We start from the raw sequence: 23809 nt of genomic DNA, 5'->3' as shown, positions 1-23809 counted from the left end.
TCTCTCCATTCTATTTATTTCCATGTAATTGAAGCATGTCCTCATTCATTCCCTCAACTCCTCTATTTCCTCATTCCTTTAATCTCACGAAAATAGAGAGAGGGAGGGAAGCAAGCAACTTGTCTTTTGCTTGCTTCTTCTCTTAACCAAGAGAAAGAGAAAGTAAGCTACTTGGTTTTCTCTTGTTCCTTTACTTAACCATCTTCTCATCTTTAACTAATATTTCCATTCTTTCCTATTCACATATCATTCATTGCTCTAGTGGTTCTATGCACCAATTTAACTCTATCATTTGTGGGAGGTTCAAGGTTTAATTCTTGCCCTCACCTCTTTTTATTTTGGTTTCTATTTTTCCATTTTTCTCTTTCTTTATTTTATTCTTCTATTTTAAAGAAAAATACTCCTAGGTATAGCTTAGCATTTCGTGGGTGTTACACTTTGTGCAGATATAGAGGAAACCTACCGAACGCTGAGGAAGTATGGAGTCAAGCTGAACCCCCAAAAATGTCTGTTCGGAGCAAAAGGTGGGCGCTTCCTCGGTTACATCGTGACTGAGCGAGGTATAGAGGCGAACCCTAGCAAGGTGAAAGCGCTGCAGGATATGTCGCCTCCTAGAAATCTGAGGGAAGTGCAGCGTCTTGCTGGTCAGATAACGGCGTTATCGCGATTCATCTCTAGAACGGTCGACCGGAGCCTACCTTTCTTTAAGATCTTGCATAAAGCTACCAAGTTTCAGTGGGACGAGGAGTGTGATCGGGCGTTTGAAGACTTGAAAGCCTATCTAAATTTGTTACCTGTGCTGGCTAAGCCGAACGTAGGCGAGCTGCTCCGTATATACTTGTCATCAATCGAGCATGTTGTTGGCTCGGCGCTGGTGAAAGAGGACGGAAAGAGCAGCCCGTGTATTTCCTTAGCCACATTTTAAAAGACGCAGAGTCTCGCTATACCAGTCTCGAGAAGCTCGCTTTCGTGCTAGTCTTGGCCGCACGAAGGCTCCGGCCTTATTTCTTAGCACATACGATCATCGTCATGACGAACAGCCCGCTGGGAAGAGTGCTCCTAAATCCAGAAGCATCCGGGCGGCTCATCAAGTGGACAACAGAGCTCAGTGAATTTGACATCCAATATCAACCTCGCTCGGCGATTAAGTCGCAATCCTTGGCAGATTTCATAACGGAGGTACAGAATCCCGAGCCCGAAGCTTTATGGAGAGTATTTGTAGACGAATCATCCACTCGGCTCGGAAGCGGGATTGGTATCTTGCTACTGTCTCCTCAGGAAGAACGGATGCATCTGTCTGTCTGGTTGGACTATCGAGCAACAAATAATGAAGCAGAGTATGAAGCTCTCATAGCTGGCATGCAGGCCACCCGGCATGTGGGGCCCGGCCAAGTAATCCTTTACTCGGATTCTCAGCTTACCGTCCAGAAGCTCTCAGGCACTTTTGAGATAAATATGTTGGGACCAAAATGTAGCTAGGGGGGGTGAATAGCTTGGCGCGCTCCTCGTGCTCTTCGTTGCTTGTTTCTTCAATGATATGCAGCGGAAATACAAGAAACAAAACATACAATGCTAACGCAACGAATTTACTTGGTATCCACCTCTAGAAGAGGTGACTAATCCAAGGATCCACACACTCACGCACCATCCACTATGTGAACACTCCTTTTCGGTAACTACCGAAAGCGGAGAAGCCCTACAAGCTCGCAGTACAAGAAGAAAGAGAAGGGAAATACAATACAAGCAAAAGCTTACAAGAGATGCACAAAAACCCTAACCCTAGCTTCTTCCTCGCCTCTTGACTTGGATGTGCACCAGCACAAGCCTCCAAGAACCTTCAAGATCTGGCATGAGAGCTTTGTGGAGTTGCTGTGAAGATCTGGGCTGAAATCGTGAGCTCTGGAAGTTCTCTATCGAAGACGAACGCTCGCCAACAGCTATATCCTACGCCAACGGTCGAATCCCGATCGATTGGATTGCTCCCAATCGATCGGGGAGGCTTTGGATCGATCGGCTCTGTGCTCTCAGAAATTGCCTGGATCGACCGATCAATCTAGGGCTTATCGTGCGAAATCGCACCTCCCAATCGATCGACTGATCGATTGGGAGGCTTTCTGTTCGCGCGACACTTCTCCCCAATCGATCCACTAGTCGATTGGGAGAAGGCTTGTCGCGGGGACTCTCCCAATCGATCGGTCGATCGATTGAGCATGAGCCAATCGATCGGTTGATCGATCCAGCTCTTGTTTTTGCCGAAAAACAAGTCCAAAATCCCCTAAACCAACATCCGGTCAATCATGACCTGTTGGTACATCATGCCTAGCATCTGGTCACCCTTGACTTGCTAGAACTCCCTCACCAAGTGTCCTGTCAATCCCTTTGACCCACTTGAATTTTTCTCCCCGTTCCAAGTGTCCGGTCATCCTTGACCCACTTGGACTCATCTCCACCAAGTGTCTGATCAACCTTGATCCACCTAGATTTCCTGTGCCAAGTATCCGGTCAATCTCTTTGACCTACTTGGACTTTCCAACACCAGATGTCTGATCAAACTTGATCCATCTAGATTTCCTGTGCCTGGCTTCACTCACCAGGACTTTCATCTAGCTTCACTCACTAGGATTTCCATCTGTCTAGCTTCACTCACTAGGTCTTTTACCTGGCTTCACTCACCAGGATTTCTAACTGTCAGGCTTGACTCACCAGGACTTTCACCTGGCTTCACTCACCAGGATTTCCTTTCTGCCTAGCTTCACTCACTAGGTCTTTCAACTGTCTGGCTTCACTCACCAGGACTTCCTTTCTGCCTAGCTTCACTCACTAGGTCTTTCAACTGTCTGGCTTCACTCACCAGGATTTTTCAGTCAAGTATCCAGTCAACCTTGACCTACTTGACTCTCCTTCACAATCTCACCACATGAACAATTGCACCTGCAATATCCATGTCTTGTCTTCATGTATTGTCAAACATTGAAACCCAAATATTAAGACTCGAGCTTGAACCAATTCAAGCTCAGTCAACCAGGTCAACCCCTAGGGAATATTGCACCAACAAAATAATGCGAGGCTCAAGCTCTACGCGAAAGCCTTCGAAAAGCTTAAACCCAACTTTAGGGAGGTAGTCATACAGAAGATACCCCGAACGGAGAACTAGGCGGCGGACGAATTAGCTAAACTTGCAAGCTCGATAACACCGGTGGTGATCCAACAGCCGATCGAGCAAGTATCCTTGGTGGCTCATATCGACAAGATGGAGGGCCTCACGTTCCCAGGTGACTGGAGAACGGCCATAGTCGAATTCCTGCGATCGGGAGCCAAGCCATCCGATCGGGGCGAGGCCCAATTGTTAAGAAGAAGAGCCGGTCGGTTCACCCTTATCGGAGATTAGCTCTACAAAAAAGCTTTTTCTCGACCGTTGCTGAAGTGCGTCAACTCGGAAGACGCAAAATATATACTGAAGGAAGTACACCAGGGGACTTGTGGGGGACACCCGGACGGTCGATCATTGGCGAGGAAGATTCTGCTAGCCGGGTACTTTTGGCCCACCCTACACGAGGATGCCGGGCGGACCGTCACTGCTTGTTTGTCCTGCCAGAAATATCAGACCTTTCCCCAAGGCGACCGGGCAGCAGAAGTTCCTACTAGTGGCGGTCTACTATTTCTCCAAGTGGGTTGAGACCGAACCGCTGGCAAAGATAACTGAGCAGATGGTCAAGAAGTTCATCTGGCAACATATAATATGTCGGTTCGGCATTCCTCGTAGGCTCGTGTCTGACAACGGGCGACAGTTCGTTGGTCAGCAGCTCGGAGAATGGTGTGCGGGGTATGACATCGAGCAGCATTTCATTTCCGTGGCATATCCTCAGAGCAACGATCAAGCCGAAGTAGCCAACTAGGAAATCCTTCGAATTCTTCATGTTCGGCACGATCACATCGGGGGAAGTTGGGTGGACGAGCTGTCGGGCGTACTCTGGGTGATCCGAACGACCCTAAAGGAAGGAACGGGTGTTACTCCGTTCCACTTGGTATACGGAGGAGAGGCGGTCATCCCGATCGAAGTGGGCGTAGAGTCTGATCGAGTCCAGAACTACGACGGAGATAATGCCGAGTGGAGATTACTCGAACTAGATCTGGTGGACGAGGCGTGAGCCAAAGCAGCCGTCCGGCTAATGACGTACCGACAGAGGATGAAGCAGAACTACAACAGGCGAGTAATTCCCAGAGCATTCCAAGTAGGCGACCTGGTGTGGAAGAAGGTGAAACCGATCGGCGATGTAAGCAAGCTGGAGGCCCCCTGGGTAGGGCCTTTCAGAGTCATCGAGAAGCTTTGATCGGGCGCCTACTACCTGGAAGATGAGGACGGATAGCGACTAGAGCGACCATGGAGCGCAAATCATCTCCAGCCGTACCGAGTTGGGTGAAAGGTACGCCAGTGTAATGCATTTCATGTATGTTCCGTTCGTATTAGCTACTAGAGTAAAGATTAGAAAAAAGGCAAAGGGTATGAGCCATGTGCATCAAACGGTAAACCCCCATGAAGACCGTCGAGCGACGACGTTAAACTCTAGAGTCGGACCGGCGACTAAAAACCCCCTGGCCTGAAGACCGTCGAGCGGCAACGTTAAACTCTAGAGTCGGACCGGTGACTAAAAACCCCCCGCCCCGAAGACCGTCGAGCGACAACGTTAAACTCTAGAGTCAGACCGGCGACTATAAATCCCCCGACCCGAAGACCATCGAGCGGTGATGTTAAACTCTAGAGTCGGACTGGCGACTATAAACCCCCCAGCCCGAAGACCGTCGAGTGGCGACGTTAAACTCTAGAGTCGGACCGGCGACTATAAACCCCCCGCCTCGAACACCATCGAGCGGCGACGTTAAACTCTAGAGTTGGACCGGCGACTATAAACCCCCCCCCCCAGCTTGAGGATCGCCTAAAGGCAATATTGAAACGCAATGGCTAACAAGAGATGAGTGGCGATTATTAGAAGTCAGGAGGAAATCAACACGGCCCACTCGGGGTATACGACTATCTATGTTAGACTAGAAAGAGTAAACCAGCAAAGCGCAAGAAAATTTTCATAAAACAAAAGGGGAAGTTCGTCGACCGACCGGCATAACTACAAAAACACTTCATTCTAGAAAGTCAAAAACATCCTTCGGCACAGTGGTAAGAAGGGAAACATGCTCACGGACGGGAATTAGGAAGGACTCCGGAGATGGCCCTTTGCCTTCAGATAATCCGCCGTGACTGTAATAGCCAACTCGAAGGCATGGACGAGCCGATCATAGACCTTCTGAACGAACTCATCCGAGCGGATGTACTTCTGCCTCAGTACAGTGAACTGGCTTGGCTCAGCCTCCTGATACTCCTTGAGAGCAGAGCGAGAGGCCTCGAGGGCCTCCCGCAAGGTCTTCAGCTCATCCTTGAGAGCCACCACCTCGGTCGAACAACCCTTCTTCTCGCCGTCCAACAGATTCGCCAACTCCTTTACCCGCTGTTCTAGGGCGCGGACCTCCACATTCTTCGCTTCCAGATTGGTGATAGCGTTATTCTTCCGAGTGGTCGCGAGTTCTATCTTGCGGTCATAAGTTTTGACCTATTTTTCGAGCTGGCCCAGCATGTATGCTTGATCGGCTATTTTCTTCCACTCGGCCTCCAGCAGCTCCTTGGTCTTGGCTAGCTCCTTCTGCAACTCGCCATACGAGGGGCCCTGAGAAGAGGACGGCCCGCCAGAAATTTTGAGATGCTTCAGCTCTTCCTCCAACATTGCCAGACGAGCAGCAACCGCAACGTCTTCCACCCAACGCTAACGAAAAGGGAGTTTTTTAGTGCTTAACGGGGAGGCAAAAAAAAAAGTTTGGGTGGACAGAAGACTTACGCCGGTGGCATGCCGCATGTGACTGTTAGCCAGCAGGCCGGGAGGCATTACGGCAACACGAGCTCGAGCATCCACCCATATATCGATGAGCGGCCCCCGGATGGCAATCATGTGCTCAGGGGTCGTGGGCCGATCCGACTCCGTCATGTAATCCTCAGTAGGAAGATGCAGAGTGGCCTTAATGGTGCGGCGCCTGCCCCGGTGTCGTGTGAACGGATGCGGAGGGATCAGATACCGGGGCGGATGGCGCGGAAAGTATGTCCGAGCGGCGAGGCCTCCGAGATGCCGGAGGCAGGGAGCTAACCGGCTGAGCAGCGATGGGATCTGCTGGCAGATCCAACTGGGAAGGGGTCCGGTCGGAGGAAAGGGCCTCGCCGGAAGGAGCCTTGCCTCGGGGAGAAAGAGGGCCCATCCGCTCGGATGCCTGTACTGCGGACGTAGCCGAGCGCAGAGGCATCTCTGTTTGGCGCCTCTTCCTACCGAGGGGGAGCTCATCCTCTGGATCGGAGCCTTCATCCCGAGTAGCAGGCTCCCTTCTGGAGGTTGCCCTGCCAGTCACCTCCACGGGAGAGGCCTGAGTAGCGGACTCCTCAACGCCTGCCCTGCTCTCACCTTCGTGAGAGCCGACTGGAGCGATATTCAGCTACTCCATTTCCTTGGCTGCGGCTGCCTCAATTGTTGCTGCCTTTTTCTTCAGAATTCCGAATAGCACAGACTCCATTACGATGTTCGCTGAGGAAGAAAAGAAAAAAAATCAGTTAGACTCAAGGCTAATGCACAAGTAAATCTCTTACCAAAGCTGCTCGAAAGCTTGGTTCGGCTCGGACTCAGACCGAACATGTACATGACACCCTCCGGTAGCAGTTTGTTGATGTCTAGCTTCAGACAGGCTAGCAAATTGGCCACTTGGAGGTAGTTCGGACGAGTCTTGTACCTCTTTAGCTCGGGCGAAGTAGGAGGGCCGACCTGCCACTTCGTACGAAAAGGAAGTCGCCCGAGAAGACGCAGGAAAAAGAAGTACTCTTTCCAATGTTTATTGGAAGAATGCAACTTATCAAAAAAGACTAATCCAACCCGAGACTGGAACAGATAGGTGCCCAGCTCGGACTGCTTGGGATAATAGAAGTAATAAAAGACTTCCGAGCGGAGGGGAATGTTGTGGATCATAAATAATACCACGACTCCATACAGAAGGCGAAAGGTGTTGGGTACCAACTGGGCAAGCGGAATGCCAAAAAGAATTACAGACGTCAATGATGAAGGGATGGAGAGGAAACTGCAGCCCGGCCACGAATTGATCCCGGAAGAAACAAATTGCGTCGCGCGACGGTTTGTGCGGCCGGTCGGAAGGGGAGGCCAAGATAAGTTCAAAGTCCGAAGGAAGGTGAAAGACACTCACCAAGCTCTCCGCGTCCCGCTCGTCGAACCGCGACTCCATGGTCGTGTACCATGGGCCGGGAGCGAGTTCGGAGGTGCTGGCCATTACCGGGACCGTGAAAACAAAAGAAAAATAGGAAAGGCGGCGACAAAAAAGATAAGCGGAATAGTGCCTATGAGGCATGAACACCGCCGGAACAGTTGGAAAGCGAAGAACGAAGGAAAAGGAAACGGACCGCAGGGGACACAATCAAAACAGTATTGAAAGAGCAAAAACGCAGCAAGGAGAGCACAGAATAAAGCGTAAGAATGGAGGAGCAAGGAAAGGAGGACCCTTACAGAAGAGAGGACGGTTGAAAGAGAAGGTGAGAAGTCGCTGGGGCGCTGAGACTGGTTCGCCGGAGCACTGAGCGCAAAAGGAAGTTCTTGAACGCACGGCCGCAAAGGTGGGGCAGAGGGGGGCGATGAAGGCTTTATAAGGATGGGTTCGATTCTCCCGAGCCATCGGATGCAGGTCACAAGACCCGAAGCCTGCATCCAGCCGCTCATTTTAAACCGTCGAAGGTCCCATCGAACGCAACGCCACCATCGTACGATGACGACAGCGGCGACACGTGGCATCAGGTCACAGGTGCACATTTAATGAGCCCCATTGCGAGGTAGGGGCCGCATGCTCAACCTTAATGGTAAGGAGTTGCACGCATTCCTAGGAGGTCCCGGGGATGTCAGCGTTGATCGCTAGCGGGTCGGCAGGGCAAGCATCAGTAATAGGTCGAACGTCGTTACTTGACTCCCTATTAGCTGAGCGGGAGGACATATTCGAAGGTGGTAAAGCGGCTACCACTCGGCCAGACTCGTAGTCCAGTTAGTCGGACTTAGCGCCTCCTTCGACTAGACTTGAGGGAGAGGCACGTGATCCGGCGGTAAGGACGGGAAAACCACACAGGAGGGGGTCAGTGACACGTAGGAGGCAAAGGTCAAGAGGGTCAACCCTAAGGTCTGGCCGAGCGGATAGGTCATCCGACTAGTCAGGAAGGCCGGAAATCTTCCAGGCTGGATGAAAGACAGCTCGACCACAGGTTGAGTTTCCGACGCTCAAGGAAAAGGAGCCTATACGTCGAGCATCCAGGCCGCCCGGCCGAATCACAGAGCGATGGAGCGTAACCTTATCCGAGCATATTATCGGGACCTTCCCATTCAGTCCGATACGCTCGCATCCCCAGACGCCATGAGCGCCGAGCGGCCGGCTCACCCGGCCCAAGGATGGACAAAAGAAAAGGACAAAAGGGACAGCTGGGGAGATCAGCTTCGAGACAACTGCCGCTGACAATCAGCATGGTCGGCAGTCGAGCCGTACCGAGGGTCGTACGGTGGAAGTTTCCACTGTCATGTCAGAGATATGCTCAGACAGTTACGGTATGGCGTCAGGCGTGCTTTTTTGACACACACATTTTGATTTATGCTTGGGGAAGCGTGTACGCATCGAGAAGCGTGCCTGCGCCTCCCCGAGGTCCTATATAAGGACCCCTAGATTTCGACGGAGGTATGCGATTCTCATCACTATAGCCACACTAACGTTCTGTTCTCTGCTTCTTCGTTGTCTAACTTGAGCGTCGTAGGATCGTCGTCGGGAAACCCCTCTCGGCTCGGCTTTGTTGCAGCTTCACCGGAGGTCCACGTCGTCAGACGGAGACAGTGGAGAGCGCTACATCCTCAGCGTCCGTCGACTCACCGCTCGGACAAGATCACTAGGCTTTTAGTATAAACTCTAACAAAACAAAGATCAAAACTCTGGACTCAATTACATCAATAGTTTCCTTTATGTTTTCTTCAATTCTATTGCAATTATAATTCAGCTAGTTTAGGCTTAATTTCATGCAATGTTTTTCATTCCTTAGGTTTAACATTCAAAAACCCAAACTCCTAGTTTTAAATAAATTGATCCTTAGATTTATCATGCATTGTCTATATTCCTTGTGAGAAATGATCTGGGTCATACCCTATACTACATTAATGTAGTTAGGGGGTTCGGTATTCATTTTGAATTGTAATCATCCGTAGTATAACATACGGGTGCTTATCAACCATAAACATCCCTTATCGATGTGACGCTCTCTAATTACCCCCGAATAAGATAACTAAGATATTTGATTGATATTCACGATATATTGGTTGATCATGCTTGTCATGCAAATGTATAATGTGGAAAAAGGTGAATACGCTCACCCCCACTGCCCTCTCCAGCCCACCCCAGGATCAACATGGAGGAAGTAAATCATGGTGATTGAGAAGATAAGTACAGGTGGGGTGAGTTTACACAGGTTACAAGAATCATACAAATGTATAATGCTTATATGACTTGAGTTCCTAATTAAATTGAAATAATGAGACTTGAACATTATGCACCCTTTGATGCTTTCTTGACATTTTTTTTTTTTTTGCATATATAGAAATGTTACTTAGAAATTCATATATTGTGATGTTTACTTTTAAAAGTTTAATGGACATTTATTTGATCGGTATTTGGTATAGGATCGAGACATGCTAGGAGGGGATGAATAGAACTCGTGGTTTTTTCATACTTTTCAGAAAACTTTCACATAAGAGTTCGTGCAGTGAAAATAAAGAAATAAACAAAACACCGACACAAGTTGGTTTTACTTGGTTCGGAGTCTATGACGATTTATACTCCAAGGTCCACACTCGTTGAGTGTTTACTTTAGACAATTCACTATCAATCCGTAGAAATACATAAACAAATACAATTACAAAATTGAATGTCATAAATGAAAGTTATACTGACGACTTAGAGAATTGGAGTTTCAAACTTTTGGTCATCGGAGCAGAGGTATGGCTTCGTAGACTTGTCTTTTGAGCAGTGCATAAGAGCAGAAAACATTTCAATTGATGATTTCGATGCTGCTAGTTAAACCCCTTTTTATAGTCGAGTTGGACATGATCCAGATCCACTGATCTCAGGATCAGTATTTGACTCGACGCTAATCGGTCGACTGATCCCCTTGATCGGTTGACTGATCCTGCCTGAATTAGCCTAGCTTTTCATCTAGATGTTGCCACTTCAGATGAGTCTTCATTCAGTTGACTGATCCCGCCGTTCGGTCAATCGATCCATCGATGATCCTTGGCCTATCTAGTTAGATCAACTCAGCCCGATGAAGTCGCTTCTTATCCATCGTTCGGTAAACTGGACCCGACGTCTGATCGATCCCTTGGTCGAGGCTGCCCATGAGCTGATCTGATCATTGGGGTTCAGTCGACTGATCTCAACGTTCGGTCGACCAAATAAGGCAAAATCCTAACCTATAAAATGTTAGTCTTTCTGCAAAATAGAGTTAGAATAACAATCAAAAAATATATAAAAATTAACTTTTGACAGTCTCCGGACTATCCGGTCATGACTTTGAGTTTCGCTGAAAATTTAGATGGAATGTCGCCTACTGTTTCCTTTTCGGGGAACGCATCCTCACCTAATTCTCTCAAGAGAAATTATAATTTACCAGACTGGTCCTCCATACCGTCTGGACTTTTACTCAGCGCCCTAGACTTCAGGATTTCATGTTGAACGTCTGATCCACGACCCATCCAGACTTCCATCTGGTGTATGCGACCCCCAGGATTTTTACCTACAGTCCTCGACTTTAGGATTTCACCCAAAGTCCTCGATCCGCCAAGATTTCGTCCAGTCCCCCAGACCAGGACTTCATTGTTTAACCGTATTTAGGATTTTCCACTTGCCTAACCGCAGCTAGGACTTTCCTTTACCTAAGATCACTTAGGACTTTCCTGCACACTTAGTTCAATTTGTTCGATAAAAAGATAATTTAACTTTGAACCTCTTTGTAATTATCAAAATACAGTTCGATTGTCCGATACTCTCTATATCAACATTTTATTTTTTTAAAAAAAAATAGCAAAATTAGTGACTGAAGAATGATATTTACTGACTATGGATTACTGATCAAGTCAAGCTAAAATTTTTAAATCAGTAATCCATATTATCGACTAAAATAGTAGGATTACCAGCCATTTATTTTTGCCAATAAACCCTTCTGTTCTCATAGTTTTTTCAGCTCACTAAAAAAACATTAGTAAAGCTTTCTCAATTAAAAAAATAAATTTTTATCTCAAAAATAGCCCAAGTTAGAGATTTTTATCTCTGTAAGCTTAATGTTTCCCCTCGACCTAAGCTACTCAAATTATTTTAGCATCTCTAAGTCGAGCACTTCGATTTACTTAGTGGATGAAATCTCCGTCCAGAGTGGATATTTTATAGGTTTGTTATCCCATTATAGGAAGACCTAAAAGTATTAGAATCATAAAAAAAAATGATACGTCATATTAGCGGTCCCCTTTACAACTAATTCAACATAAATCTAAATTGCCAAGTATATGAATGGAGGCCCACAGATGTGATGAGATGAAATTCTCTGTCAAATTTTGACTCCTAATGCACTATACACTTATCAACTGAATTACTCCGGAGCTGTATTAGAACTATAAAGATAAAGGAATAGAATATTTATATGAGGATTTTACTTTTAGGAAAAATTATTATAAATGATCTATTTTGCTGAGTAGAAATATGTTAAAGTGCTCCGTTGTGAATCCTTCGATCAAACTACATGTCGTGAATTATAATTTGTTAACCGACTCAATTTTAAAGCTTCACAAGACTGTTAGCGAAGTAAATTAAAATTCCTTGCAGGCTGATTAAATGATTGATTTATTTTATTTGACAATACGAGGCAAAATGATAGATCTACTACTTTTATAATTAATTATATGAAAGAGTTTAAATGTATAAAATTTATGGGATAGCAAATTCGAGATTCGGTTTCTAGTTGTGAATCGGTTTGCAAGGAGACTTGCATCTGTTTGCTACCGTGAACAAGAAATATATGAAGCTTATCATATTAATTTAATACTTGTACTAATTATTCAGTAAAAAAATATTTTTTGTGACAAAAAAACACAAAAATGTCTTTTAGCTTTCTGTTGTATCACTAGTAAAATTCGATACCTGATCCGTTATTGAAATTGCTCGTGGTCCCTAGCATGTCGTTTCTTGCAAGGAAACGGTTGGATTACGATACCGACGATACGTGTCCATTTTGTGCACCTCAAACCTACACATCGAACGGGCATTTATTCGGCCCGGAAACCCCGGTTCAGAAATAAATAAATGAGATGATGGATGCTTATAATGACGATTCTGTGATAAAATTGTGATCATTTTTTTTTTTTTTTTTTTTTTGGATAATGTTAAATGGTCCTGATCAGCTAGAATCAATATACACATGGATATTTTGGTAATATCATCTGTGTACATTAATTACATGCATGTACATACATGCATTTTAATTGGAACATAGATAATTCTAGCTGACCAGATTCTGACCAACAAGAATTACTGTTTTTTTTTATTCATTGTCTCCTTAATATTATAGTTTAAAATTGTTATAGTTAATAGGTGGTTAGATAATCTGGCATTGAGTAAAAGGCGATATCTAATTACTCATCTCGATTCAAATTATAATATATGAATATAATAAATTTAATAAAAAATTACAATTAATTATAACTAGATGATGATCGAATCGTAATTATTAGTGATCAATCTAATCTTATGATTAACAGGAGATCTGGGCTCCGGAAAGACATGTCCAAATGATATTTATGACCGCTGATCTCGATAACGTACGGTCCACTAATTGTCGCATACAGTTGAACTATGCGGGATAAAATTTTAGACGCTGACGTCCACTCGCGTGAAGTTCGCGACTGGATCGCCAAATCCGACGGCTTCAATCATCCACAAGGAGAGGCATAATTGATCTCATTCGTCCATCAACGTAGTTCGAAGCCCTAAGCGTCGCATAGAAGGGCTATAAATCTCAGGACGGAAAAGAGCATTCCTGTTTCAGTGCCTCTTTCTCTTCGCCTCGCTTCTTTACCTTTTGCCTCTCCGTTTCGAGTCGACGGTTTGGCCGCCGACCACCGAAGTCACTCGTATCAGATCATGCATCGGCATTGATTTTCTTGTGAATATTGATCAGCTTGTAAAAGCTGTTTATTTTTTTTTTCCTTACGCCTCCGTTTCGGAGTTTTTGGGGTTCTTTCTTATAGGACGATATTTCATTTGCTAACAGCTTTTCAAGTGATATGAGGGAATATCTTGATGAGTTTGTAGTCATGCTTGTTTTGGGTGGTATTGTTTGGGAAGACGTTTGCACCGTGGATGATTTTCGAGAGCAAAACTGAGATTAGTTGCTCTTTCCTTATGGAACTTGTAATTTCGTTGCAAAAGTAGTGGTTTTGATTTGTCTATAAAATGGTATTGTGTGAGTATGGGCTGTTAGTCTCGGTCTGACCCTTTACTGAAGATTCCAAAACATTTTTGTGCTTTGTGATAATTTTATGCCCTGTAGTAGAATCCAACCGGAGTTTTTGGCGGTGCGACACGCTTGTCAAGTTTTTTTACAAGGGAAATGGCTGTGGCTTTTACGCGTTTCTCTTGCTGGATTTGGGGTGGGAAAGATCATAAATCCCCCAATTCATCCCTGAGTTCGTCTCCCGACTTCCCGGCCGGATTTAGGGAGCTGGATAACTTGAAGTTTCCGCCAGTTGATGGGCCGAGGGTTAGGTCGAACTCCAGAAAAATTAAGAAGAAATGGCAGAGCCGTGAGGAGCGGCGGATCGACAAGGAGTACGATATCGTCCTTGTGCCATCTGATGGTGTCTGCATGTCGGGGTCCGAGACTGAGGATTCCGATTGGTCTATTGGTTGGTTGGAACCTCATGCTCCTGATTTCCAAAGTAATAGTGAAGTAGAAAACAGTTTTTCTGTCCTGGTCCGTTGCTATTGCCGTGGCCGTTGTGAGCAGGCGGAGAGTTCCAAAACTCGCGCCTTGGGAGCGCTTGAACACTTGGACGATATTTCCCCTGGTAAACTGGCAAAAATTATACTTTCCTTGAAATTTGTCTTTTTCATCCGCTACATGTGCCTTAAACTATCGGTAAGCAGTCTTCTCGTTCCAACTCCAATTTTCGTTGAATCTTCGTTATCTCTTAATTTTACAATGATGTTCCATTATTTGATTCATGACGTTAAGAGTGCTAAAACTGCGTCATCTTGTTTTAGTGAAATCGCTGAAAAGAAGCAGCACAAGAGTCAAGAGCATTTGCTATCGTTTCATGTATAACTCAACTAATATTTTTACCAGTTTGATTTGATTTTTGTTGATATTTATCCATATCTCACAATGATTATTTTTAATTGAGCAACCTACTTCAAGCAATCCATAGTCATCTATGGCTTCTATAAGCGTCCTTTCTTGTTTTTCCATTCGTTTTCTGTACTCTTGTTGCTCTAAGTTTTTTCTCCTTGCTACTGTCGTTTTCTTACGTTGCATTAATTGTCAAACTTTCCATCTCGATGTTTTTTAGCCTTTAGGAACTATGAAGCCTCTATCAGAAAATACTTTACTGTTTAACTGGATTCTTTTAAACTAGAATGATACTAATTATAAATCAATGAAGTGGATAACTATTTCTACCTGTGATATAGACAACTATTAGTGATTAATTTTGTCACCTTGTCTCGATGAAGTTCTTTAATTAGCTTTGGCATGGTAAGCTATCAAGGATAATAGATAATGAAATTAGTTAGTCTAATTTCATGTTATCATGGTGTTGCAGATGAAAACAAGTATATAGATGAATGGCTCGCCTCTGAAAACTGACCACTATTCCATATCTTGGCCTTGTAAGATAAGACCGACCACCACCGGCCTTTTACATCACTGACAGAAACAGAGTATTCCACTCTCAAGGAAGCACAACCATGAAGCAATTCAGACTGCCTTTGCTGCAGGATTACCGTTCGTGCGCAGCACTTGCGGCAGCAAAATGTTTCTTGCGATTCAAGAATTCTGCTGACAAATTGAGAACTCTGCAACTACCTCTTAAACGCTTTATTACTTGTACTGGGGATGAATTATGTATGTTAGGATAGGAATTGACTTTATTCTTCGCCCTCTTTCATCCTGATGTCTCTCCATTGCCATATAGATCTGATATGGTTGGGGGCGTTGGGGCGAGCTTAGTCGTGGGTATGTTTATTCAGTGATTTAGAAAAAATTAATTTCCATGAAATTGGTGCTGAATCTGCAGATGACGACCTTTTTGCTCAACTGTGTCAACTAGTTTTAGTTATTTGCTTGTCGTGTAAGTAAAAAAAAATATATTTTTTTTTGACATTTCATGGGCCTTGAATTAAATGCTAGAATTATCATCTTTGCTATTAAAGATATGTGATTTTTTTATGATTTTTTTTAAAAAAAAAAAAATCTGAAAGCAGGCATTGGCTGGTGATTAAAAAGTGCCATTGTCTGCTTTTAGCATGTGGATGGTTGTTTTTGAAAAGTCAATTCTTTCGTCTTACGCATCCGTTCAGTGCAGCAACTTTATTAGATGATTAGACGGAGCGTTTAAGAGATAATCTGTATTGGTTTTCACCGTGGTGTCTGTTAATTAGGGGGATAGATTTACCATATCCAGATAGAGATTAAGTTTATATATATATATATATATATATATATATATATAATATGAAAATATTTTATAGATTTAATTATTAATATAAATAGTCTATAGATTTGAAGTAATTACGATATTTTATATAAGGAGTTATGTATTTTGATATCATGTCACATGTAATAAGATTAATATAAATAGTCCTTAGATTTGAAGTAATTATGATTCTTTATATAAGGAGTTATGTATTTTGATATCGATAAATGTCACATGTAATAAGGTAGATTATAAAATCGATCACTGGATATGTAAAAAGTTATGCGGAGGATATGAGTGATGTAGATAAAATATATTCTTTCAATATGACGAAAATGACATCTGTGAATTTCTTGATTAAGTAGGGCTACTAAAATCTATTACAATGTTCAAATAAGTTAATATGAGATAATGAGTTTATTTGTTTAAATGAGTCTACTTGAGTTATACAAGATAATATACACAGATATTAAGTTGCATTGTTAGATATCGTTCATTGCTTGTGTATCTAAAATATTTTTATGAACACTGCAAATGTTATGAGAACCTATTAGGGCACACATAAAGAGTATGTTGATTTGGAGATTGATTAATTTTAATTTGACTAAAATTATATGGGTTTAAGACTTAATTCTGAAAGTAGTTTCGGACATTATTATGGCCCAACCTAACTTTAGATCCCACTAAGATAAACACTAATAGTCATCAGAGAAGATGAAGATAGGGATGTAAATGAATCAAACGGTTCGCGAGCTATTCGGAGCTCGACTCGGTAAAAAGCTCGTTCGAGTTCGTTCGTTTATCTTATCAAGCCGAGTTCGAGCTTGATTTCGAGCTCGACAGTTTTATTGAGCCGAGCTCGAGCTTAAGGATATTCGGCTCGTGAGCTTGCGAACATATTCGTTTATAGGCTCGCGAGCCAAAAAAACGAACCTTAAACCGAGTCAAAAAACGAGCTCTAAAACGAGCCAAAAAAATAAGCTCTAAAACGAGCCTTAAAATGATATTTAAATTGAGCCAAAAAATGAGCTCTAAAATGAGCCAAAAACAAGCTCTAAACGAGCCCGAGCTCGCTTAACGAGTTAGGCTCGTTAACTTTAATAATCGAACTAATAACGAGCCGATGTCGAACTGTTCGCGAGCTTGATAATTCTAAAACGAGCCGAGCTCGAGCCTTGTGATAAAAACTTGATTCGAGCTTGAGCCGAACTCGAGCCCGAATATAACTTAAACGAGCCGAGCTCGAGCCTAATACTGTTCAGCTCGGTTCGACTCGTTTACATCCCTAGATGAAGAGTTCATCGGAGAAGATGAAGAATTCAACAAATAAAATTAAGAATTAGCATTTACTCTTCTTTTCTTGTTACCTTTTTTTTGATGAAAAGGTAATATATATCATCAAAATGCACAAACATACAAAAGTGATCATGGAACTCCTTATGTCATGTCTGATGAAGTATCAGATCTGGAAGCAAAACCATGGTCGTGTACATATGCTCACTCGTATACCATCTATCCATGTCTCCTTTGCACATGTTGGCTGCAGCTCATCCTCAATACCAAATATTGAAGCTGAGGTATTATCCGGCACTACTTGCTATCTCTATCCATGCTGCTCATGTGTCTGTATCCTCATCAGTGTCCACACTATCTTGTGTCTCCTAGAAGCAGGTGACCCGCACCTCCTCCATGCCTCTCGCATCTCTCATGTGTATGTGAGCCTCCAGTGACTCCAAGCTATCTTAATCCATCTCCTCTTGTGTCATGGATCAATGACCCATGAAGTCACTTTGAGTAAGTGACCAGCTATCAACGGATTTGGCACGCTTTTACCGCGAGTCGTTTGCTGAAGGCTAGATAAGTCTTTATGGTGGACTTATGCACCCTCCTGGGCTTTTTGACAAAGCCCTAGCCATAAACGAATTTGGTGTTGTTCTTATCGCAAGCCGTTTGTTGTGGACTTGATAAACCTTTATGGTGAGCGTATTCACCCTTTTGGGCTTTTTGGCAAAGTCCCAGCCATAAACGGATTTGGCATATCTTTACCGCTAGTCATTTGCTGCAGACTAGATAGATCTTTCTAAGGTGGATCTATACACCTGTACATCACTCTCATCCCCTACATGTTTTCCCACATACAGTCCTCATGCTCTACTATATGAATCCACCCGCTGTGGTCTCTCCTCACATACAACATCCTCATGTCATAAGGTAACCCACATGCAGTCCTCACATTCTACTACATGACTTCATCCGCTGTGGTGCCACCTCGCTGCTCTCTTCATCTCACACTCAGACTGTGGTACTATCTGTGAGCTCTATCCATGGCATCCGTGTACTCCTGCAAGTGTCCAGCATCCCATCAGCGTCCTGCTCCAGTAGGCGTCAACGTATCCCTCCAACCTGGAACTAGAGGGTGTCTCTGTGTAGGCAATCCGCCAATGGGTGTATCCGAAAGGAGGTATCCACCACCATAGTGGTGTTGTGAAGTGTCAATGCCCATGGTCCTACATGTGTAGTCTCAAACACTACTAGCTCCTGATCAGGTACTCAAACTCTCTCTCTTTTTTTTTTCTCTTTTTTTTACCAAGGTGGTACTTTGGCTTGACAGACTATCAGCTAGAGTAGTGCCCTAATTCAATATGTGTAATAGAAGTATGTGCATGACCAATAGACCTCAGTGTCTAATGCCAAAATTGGCCAAGGTGGCCAGGAGGATGGATATCTCTCCTCAAAACTCTGATGCAAATGCAGTATGAGTCTAACTACTCCCTAGTAGGTATGTCGGTATCCTATCAACATGTGCGGTGACTATGTCCTTAAAATGTATGCTCTCATGGTCTCTCTATGCTAATCTATATGAATGCTATGATGGATGCCCTCAGATGGGGTCGTGTATGCATGTATGATATGAATGAATGAATGAAGTGAATGAAGTATTGATGATGCTCGAGTGTCTGATCCGCTAGTACCCCAAGTGTCCTGAAGACATATATTTGTGTCTTCCTGAAGACCAGCTCTCCATCAAATCGTTTCCCCTCGAACATGCTATAGTTCCTTGCCATCTATACATGATGTATCATCGCCGACATGGTAAGGTGGCTGGCCCTGACCAAGGTGGAGGTCCCCTGGTATTGTTGCCTGAAGATCCGCAACATGCATCGGTAGGTGGCCATCTATGGACACATCTGTAACCATCCTTTGATATGTCCTCATAACTGCTGGACCGGCTGACATATGAAAAAGACATGATCTAGCGCCTCCTCATCATCTCTGCAGAAGGCGCAGACTCTGTCCTCTATGTAATCCTGTCTAGATCGCACCGGTAGCCTCCCATGCGCCAAAAGCCACACAGTGAAGGCATGTCTTGGCTGGATGCCCTTCTGCCATACGGTGGCAGCCCAGGTCGTCCTAGCTTTGGTGTCTCTGAAATGGTCATATGCTCTCCTGACATCCCCCCCCCCCCCCCCCTCCTACCACTAAACCAGGATGAGAGTATCTACCTTGCTGCCTCTCGATTGCCTGCTGCGTCGAGGATACTATCTCTTGGGCATCAAACAATGAATTATCAAACCCCTCCTATGCTAATGTAGCATAGAAATGACTCGGGTCGTCCGCCAACAAAAGCAACGATAGGATGGTAATGTAGGATCGTATGTTATTTCTATTTTTGAGATTTTTAATATGGAAATGGGGGTTTTGGATTTTAATTATAAATCTAACAAATTAATAACAAAGCAAGTAGGAAATTAATCTAGTGCTGGAATGAAATATAACTAAGTGCGAATATTTAATCCACAACACATTGTCACACTACGCTATGAATTAACTATCAACACAATTAAACTAAGGAATGAAATGACAAAGCATTAAATAAAATCTAATCTAGTAAATGAAAGGCAATGCAAGTAATAAAAGTTAAGTCTAACCTAACTATAATTACAGAAAATAAAAGGCAACATGAAATAAAGTAAGCAATTCACGAACTCTAAAGTATTAAATAAGTATAATCTAACTTAATCTAATTGCATTCAATCAAAGCTAAATGTTAACGAAATTGAAAAAAAACAAGACAAAGTAAGAATTAACCAAACTAAAATGTATCAAAATAAACCTAACTATTAGTTGAAGCAATCGATTGAACATGTTACGTGCATGAAACTAATTAAGCATAATATGTGCAATTTAAACATGGGGAATCAAGTTTGATACAAGAATCAAAAGCATCAACACAAGCAAATTGAAAAAATTAATAAACATTAACATGAATAAAATTAAACTAATCCAACCACATTTCACCCTCAACTTCAAGTACCAACGACTACCTTTTGCCGTCACACGAAAGACCTAGCGATCGAACCCCGAAAGCCGGTGGGCAGTAGCTCACTGTCGGTTGCTACACACTTCGACACGATGATGGTGAACAGATCTTCCATCGAAGAACCCCTTCGCTGGAAGTTGGTCGGAGATGAAGACGAATTGCTGTGAAATAGAAGAATCGTCGCTCCTCTGGAATCTACCGCTTGAACCCCAGTCGGAAGACACGGTCGGAAGGTGGATGTCTTGCTGGAAAAAACCCTCTCCGACGAGGTGAAGATGGTCGATGCCAAAGCTTGCTACTACTTGTCGAGTGTACTTCTGCCGTCGCCACTGGAATCAAGAAGAGAAGGATGGACTGTAGAGGGCCGACCGGCGGCGGTGAAGATAAGGAGACGGGCCACCGGTCGGAGAGAAGGAAGGAAGAAGAGGATGAGGTGTGCTAGGGAAGCTTCGCGAGCCCTAGCCCGTGCGAGAAGAGCAACGTGAAACAGAGATCAACCTGCACTATGCTGTCGCATGAAGGTAAGGTTTTCATAGTGGATCGGATTTGGGTTAAGGAAAGGGTATCCATTAGAGCTTAGATCCATTTCATTAAGAGTAGAGTTCAAATTGGGCTTCAAATTGGATAAGTTGGGCTTTTGAATTGGGTTTGAATTGGAGCTCTACTTCTTTGGATAAGAATGATCTCCATGGATGATCCAGATCGCTTTAAATCAGGATGGAAGGCTGGATCACTTGATCTGACTAAAGGGGCAAGATTTCTCTTGATCTGGATCAACAGTTTACACTAATTCAGCTTGATCTCTTCCGTTTGACCTCCAAATTAGGTCAAATTTGATCCAGCTCGACCCTAATCCATGACTCTTTGAATTTCCTACAAAAGCACATAAAAATATGAAATTAAATTTCATATTTTGTAGAAAATTTATAATTAAGTCCAAAATAGATTCTTCTCACAAAATATAATATAACCATAAAATTAAGCATGTGAGAAGGTAAAAATGTCAATAATAAGAGCCAAAATAATGCACCAAAATACTCATTATCACCAACCCCATATCCCCACCTGCTGTAAGTATGTGTGATGTACCCAGCGAATCCATAGTGTATCTTGCTTGTCATGTACGTGCTATAGAACCTTAGCCAGAAGCGCAAGGTTCCATGCACGTAAATCTCTCAAGCCAAGATCACCTTCCCGTTTAAGCTTCACTAACTCTGACCATACAATGGGGAGCCTCCTGGTCGTCCACATGAAGGATCTGCATATGCTGTAGATGCGGTCTATAACTCCCTGAGATAGAGGTAGAATTGACATCTAGTAGCACTCCACTCCCTGTAGGACTGATGATATGAGTTGAGCTTTCTCGGCATAGGATAATGTGGCTTCGGCCATGAGCCGATCCTATGGGTGAGTGAGTCCAGGAGCGTGCTATAATCTGAGATCTTCAATTTCTGGGAGGCTATAGGAATTCCCAAGTATCTGAAGGGCATCTCCCCTATCTGAAAGCCTGTGATAGTGAGCAACTGATTCCGTGTGGGGGGATCTACCCCTGCCATGTAAATACTGGACTTAGCTAAGTTGGCGGTGAGACCGGCCATCTGAGCAAACTGTGATAAGCTCTCAACTAGCTGCGTCACTGATGAGACATCCCCCCGGGAGAATAATAATAGGTCATCTGCATACACCAAATGTGCTATCCTCAGAGGCTCACATTTGGGGTGGAAATGAAAATCTGACCTGATAGTGCGTCGTGCTAGTGACCGGGATAGATACTCCATGCATAGCCCAAACAGGTAAGGGGAGAGGGGATCCCCCTGTCTGAGTCCTCTACCACCTCTGAAGAAACCATGCATGATGCCGTTAATCACTACAGAGAAGGAGGTGGTAGTGATACATTCTCTAATCCATGCGATATAAATGGCTAGGAACTGTAATGCTACTAAGACATCCTGCAAGAAACCCCAGTGCACTGAGTCAAAGGCCTTCTGCAAATCTACTTTCAAAGTACATCTCGGTGAGATTCGTTTTCTGGTGTAGTTCTTGAGTAGTTCTATGCCAAGTGGATGTTATCGGTAATAATACGACCTTTGACAAAGGCAGTCTGAGTAGGATGTAGGAGATGATCTAAGACCTCTGCCAGTCTGCAAGCCAAGAGTTTCGAGATCACCTTGTAAAACACCGTACAACAGGAAATAGGTATGTAATCTTGCACCTTCCTTGCATGAGCTATTTTTGGCACTAAGTCAATCATAATGTGATTCCATAATTTTAGGAGTTGTTTAGTAGTGAAGAACTCTAGCACAGCGGAGGTGAAGTCATCCTTTATTGTATCCCATATCTGCTTAAAAAATTTAGTGTTGTATCCATCTGGGCTCGGTGCCTTAAGGGCCCCTATACTGAAAAGAGCATTCTTGACCTCCTCGGCAGTTGGGATCCTTGCTAATTGGCTTGATGATCAGTCATCAAAACTCTCCCAAACTGCATACACTCGACCTAGAAAGTGGCACGTACCACCTGTGTCCCTAGCTGCTCTCGATAGTGCTTGACAAAAGCCTGAGCAACTTCTTGAGGACTAGTGGTAGACACCCCATCTTCTTTTTCAATAACCACTATTTCTCTCCTTTTGTTGTTTCTTTTGACTAAGGAGTGGAAGAATGGGGTGTTTCTATCAAGCACCTAAAGTTCGCATGCATATATGTATCCTGAGTACTATATATTCCCGAGTCAGCAATATCCCTCAATACTTCAAATCGTCATATCCAAGCACCCAAAGTTGTATGCATATATGTATCCCCGAGCACTTTAGATTCTTGAGTCATCATCATCCCTGAGTACCAAGCATCATCTGCAGACCAACTACATGAGCACTCAAAGTACTCGACTTATGATTCCCATCATCCTATGTGGAGATGTGTGTAAGTAGTCAGATTGGTCCCCTAATCATCTACTAATGGAGACATGACATCTTTATGGATGGAGATGCTTTTAACGGCTATCAGATCTGGTCCCCTAATCGTCAACTGATAGACACATGATGCCTTATGAATGGAGATGTCTGTAATAGCTGTTGGATCTAATTACCTAATCGACCTGAATTCATAGGGCTAGCTAGGGAATATGTGGCATCTTACGTGGAGATATTTTCCCACCAGTTATTGTTAGTTAGAGCTCTAGAGTCAATCATTTGATGATTGTTGTATGGACTCGTTGTATCATATTCTTATATATATAAAGGCATTTGTTTATGGTTATTATGCTTACTTGTATTGGTGTCAAATAACTAAGTATAATAGCATCCTTGAGTAGAAGGTTCTTACCTATATCAATCGGTTAGTTGAATCGATAGTGAGATGATATAGGGAACACTACTCTTAATCATTCCTAGTCAAGTATTAGCATTCAGGGACAATGTTAATGCGACGAGACTAGCATATAGTTCAACTCGATGACTTAATCTCACAAGTCATGGATATAGAGATATCAAGTTGACACATGGGTATGCATTGGAGAATGTATATTGAATGACCCGCCATGAGAAAGTATCACGGATCGTTATATGAGTGTCATATACTTTCTCATGTGGCTATTAGTATGACTATTAGTCCTTGGATCTGAAGTCACCATGGTTCTCTACATA

General features: G+C 43.7%; 1 protein-coding gene across 7 annotated transcripts; it reads left to right on the top strand.

Moving 5' to 3' along the window:
- Positions 1-13203: 13203 nt before the first annotated feature.
- Positions 13204-15456, top strand: LOC121969900. 7 transcript variants are annotated; one of them, XR_006108709.1, is made up of 3 exons: positions 13204-14296; positions 14422-14476; positions 14979-15456. XR_006108709.1 is itself a non-coding variant. In XM_042520212.1 (3 exons), exons 1-3 carry the CDS (start codon positions 13769-13771, stop codon positions 14980-14982), a joined length of 516 nt encoding a protein of 171 aa, XP_042376146.1. In that variant the 5' UTR covers positions 13204-13768; the 3' UTR covers positions 14983-15456. The 7 variants fall into 7 exon arrangements, 6 of the variants coding, with proteins under 6 accessions (XP_042376146.1, XP_042376147.1, XP_042376143.1 ...); XM_042520212.1 differs by having other exon boundaries at positions 13204-14225; XM_042520213.1 differs by lacking the exon at positions 14422-14476 and having other exon boundaries at positions 13204-14225.
- Positions 15457-23809: the final 8353 nt, after the last annotated feature.

The sequence above is a fragment of the Zingiber officinale genome, chromosome 4A (genome assembly GCF_018446385.1).
Source record: "Zingiber officinale cultivar Zhangliang chromosome 4A, Zo_v1.1, whole genome shotgun sequence".
Classification (NCBI taxonomy): domain Eukaryota; kingdom Viridiplantae; phylum Streptophyta; class Magnoliopsida; order Zingiberales; family Zingiberaceae; genus Zingiber; species Zingiber officinale.
The sequence above is the reverse complement of the archived record's forward strand: the minus strand, read 5'-3'. Positions and strand labels throughout refer to the sequence as shown.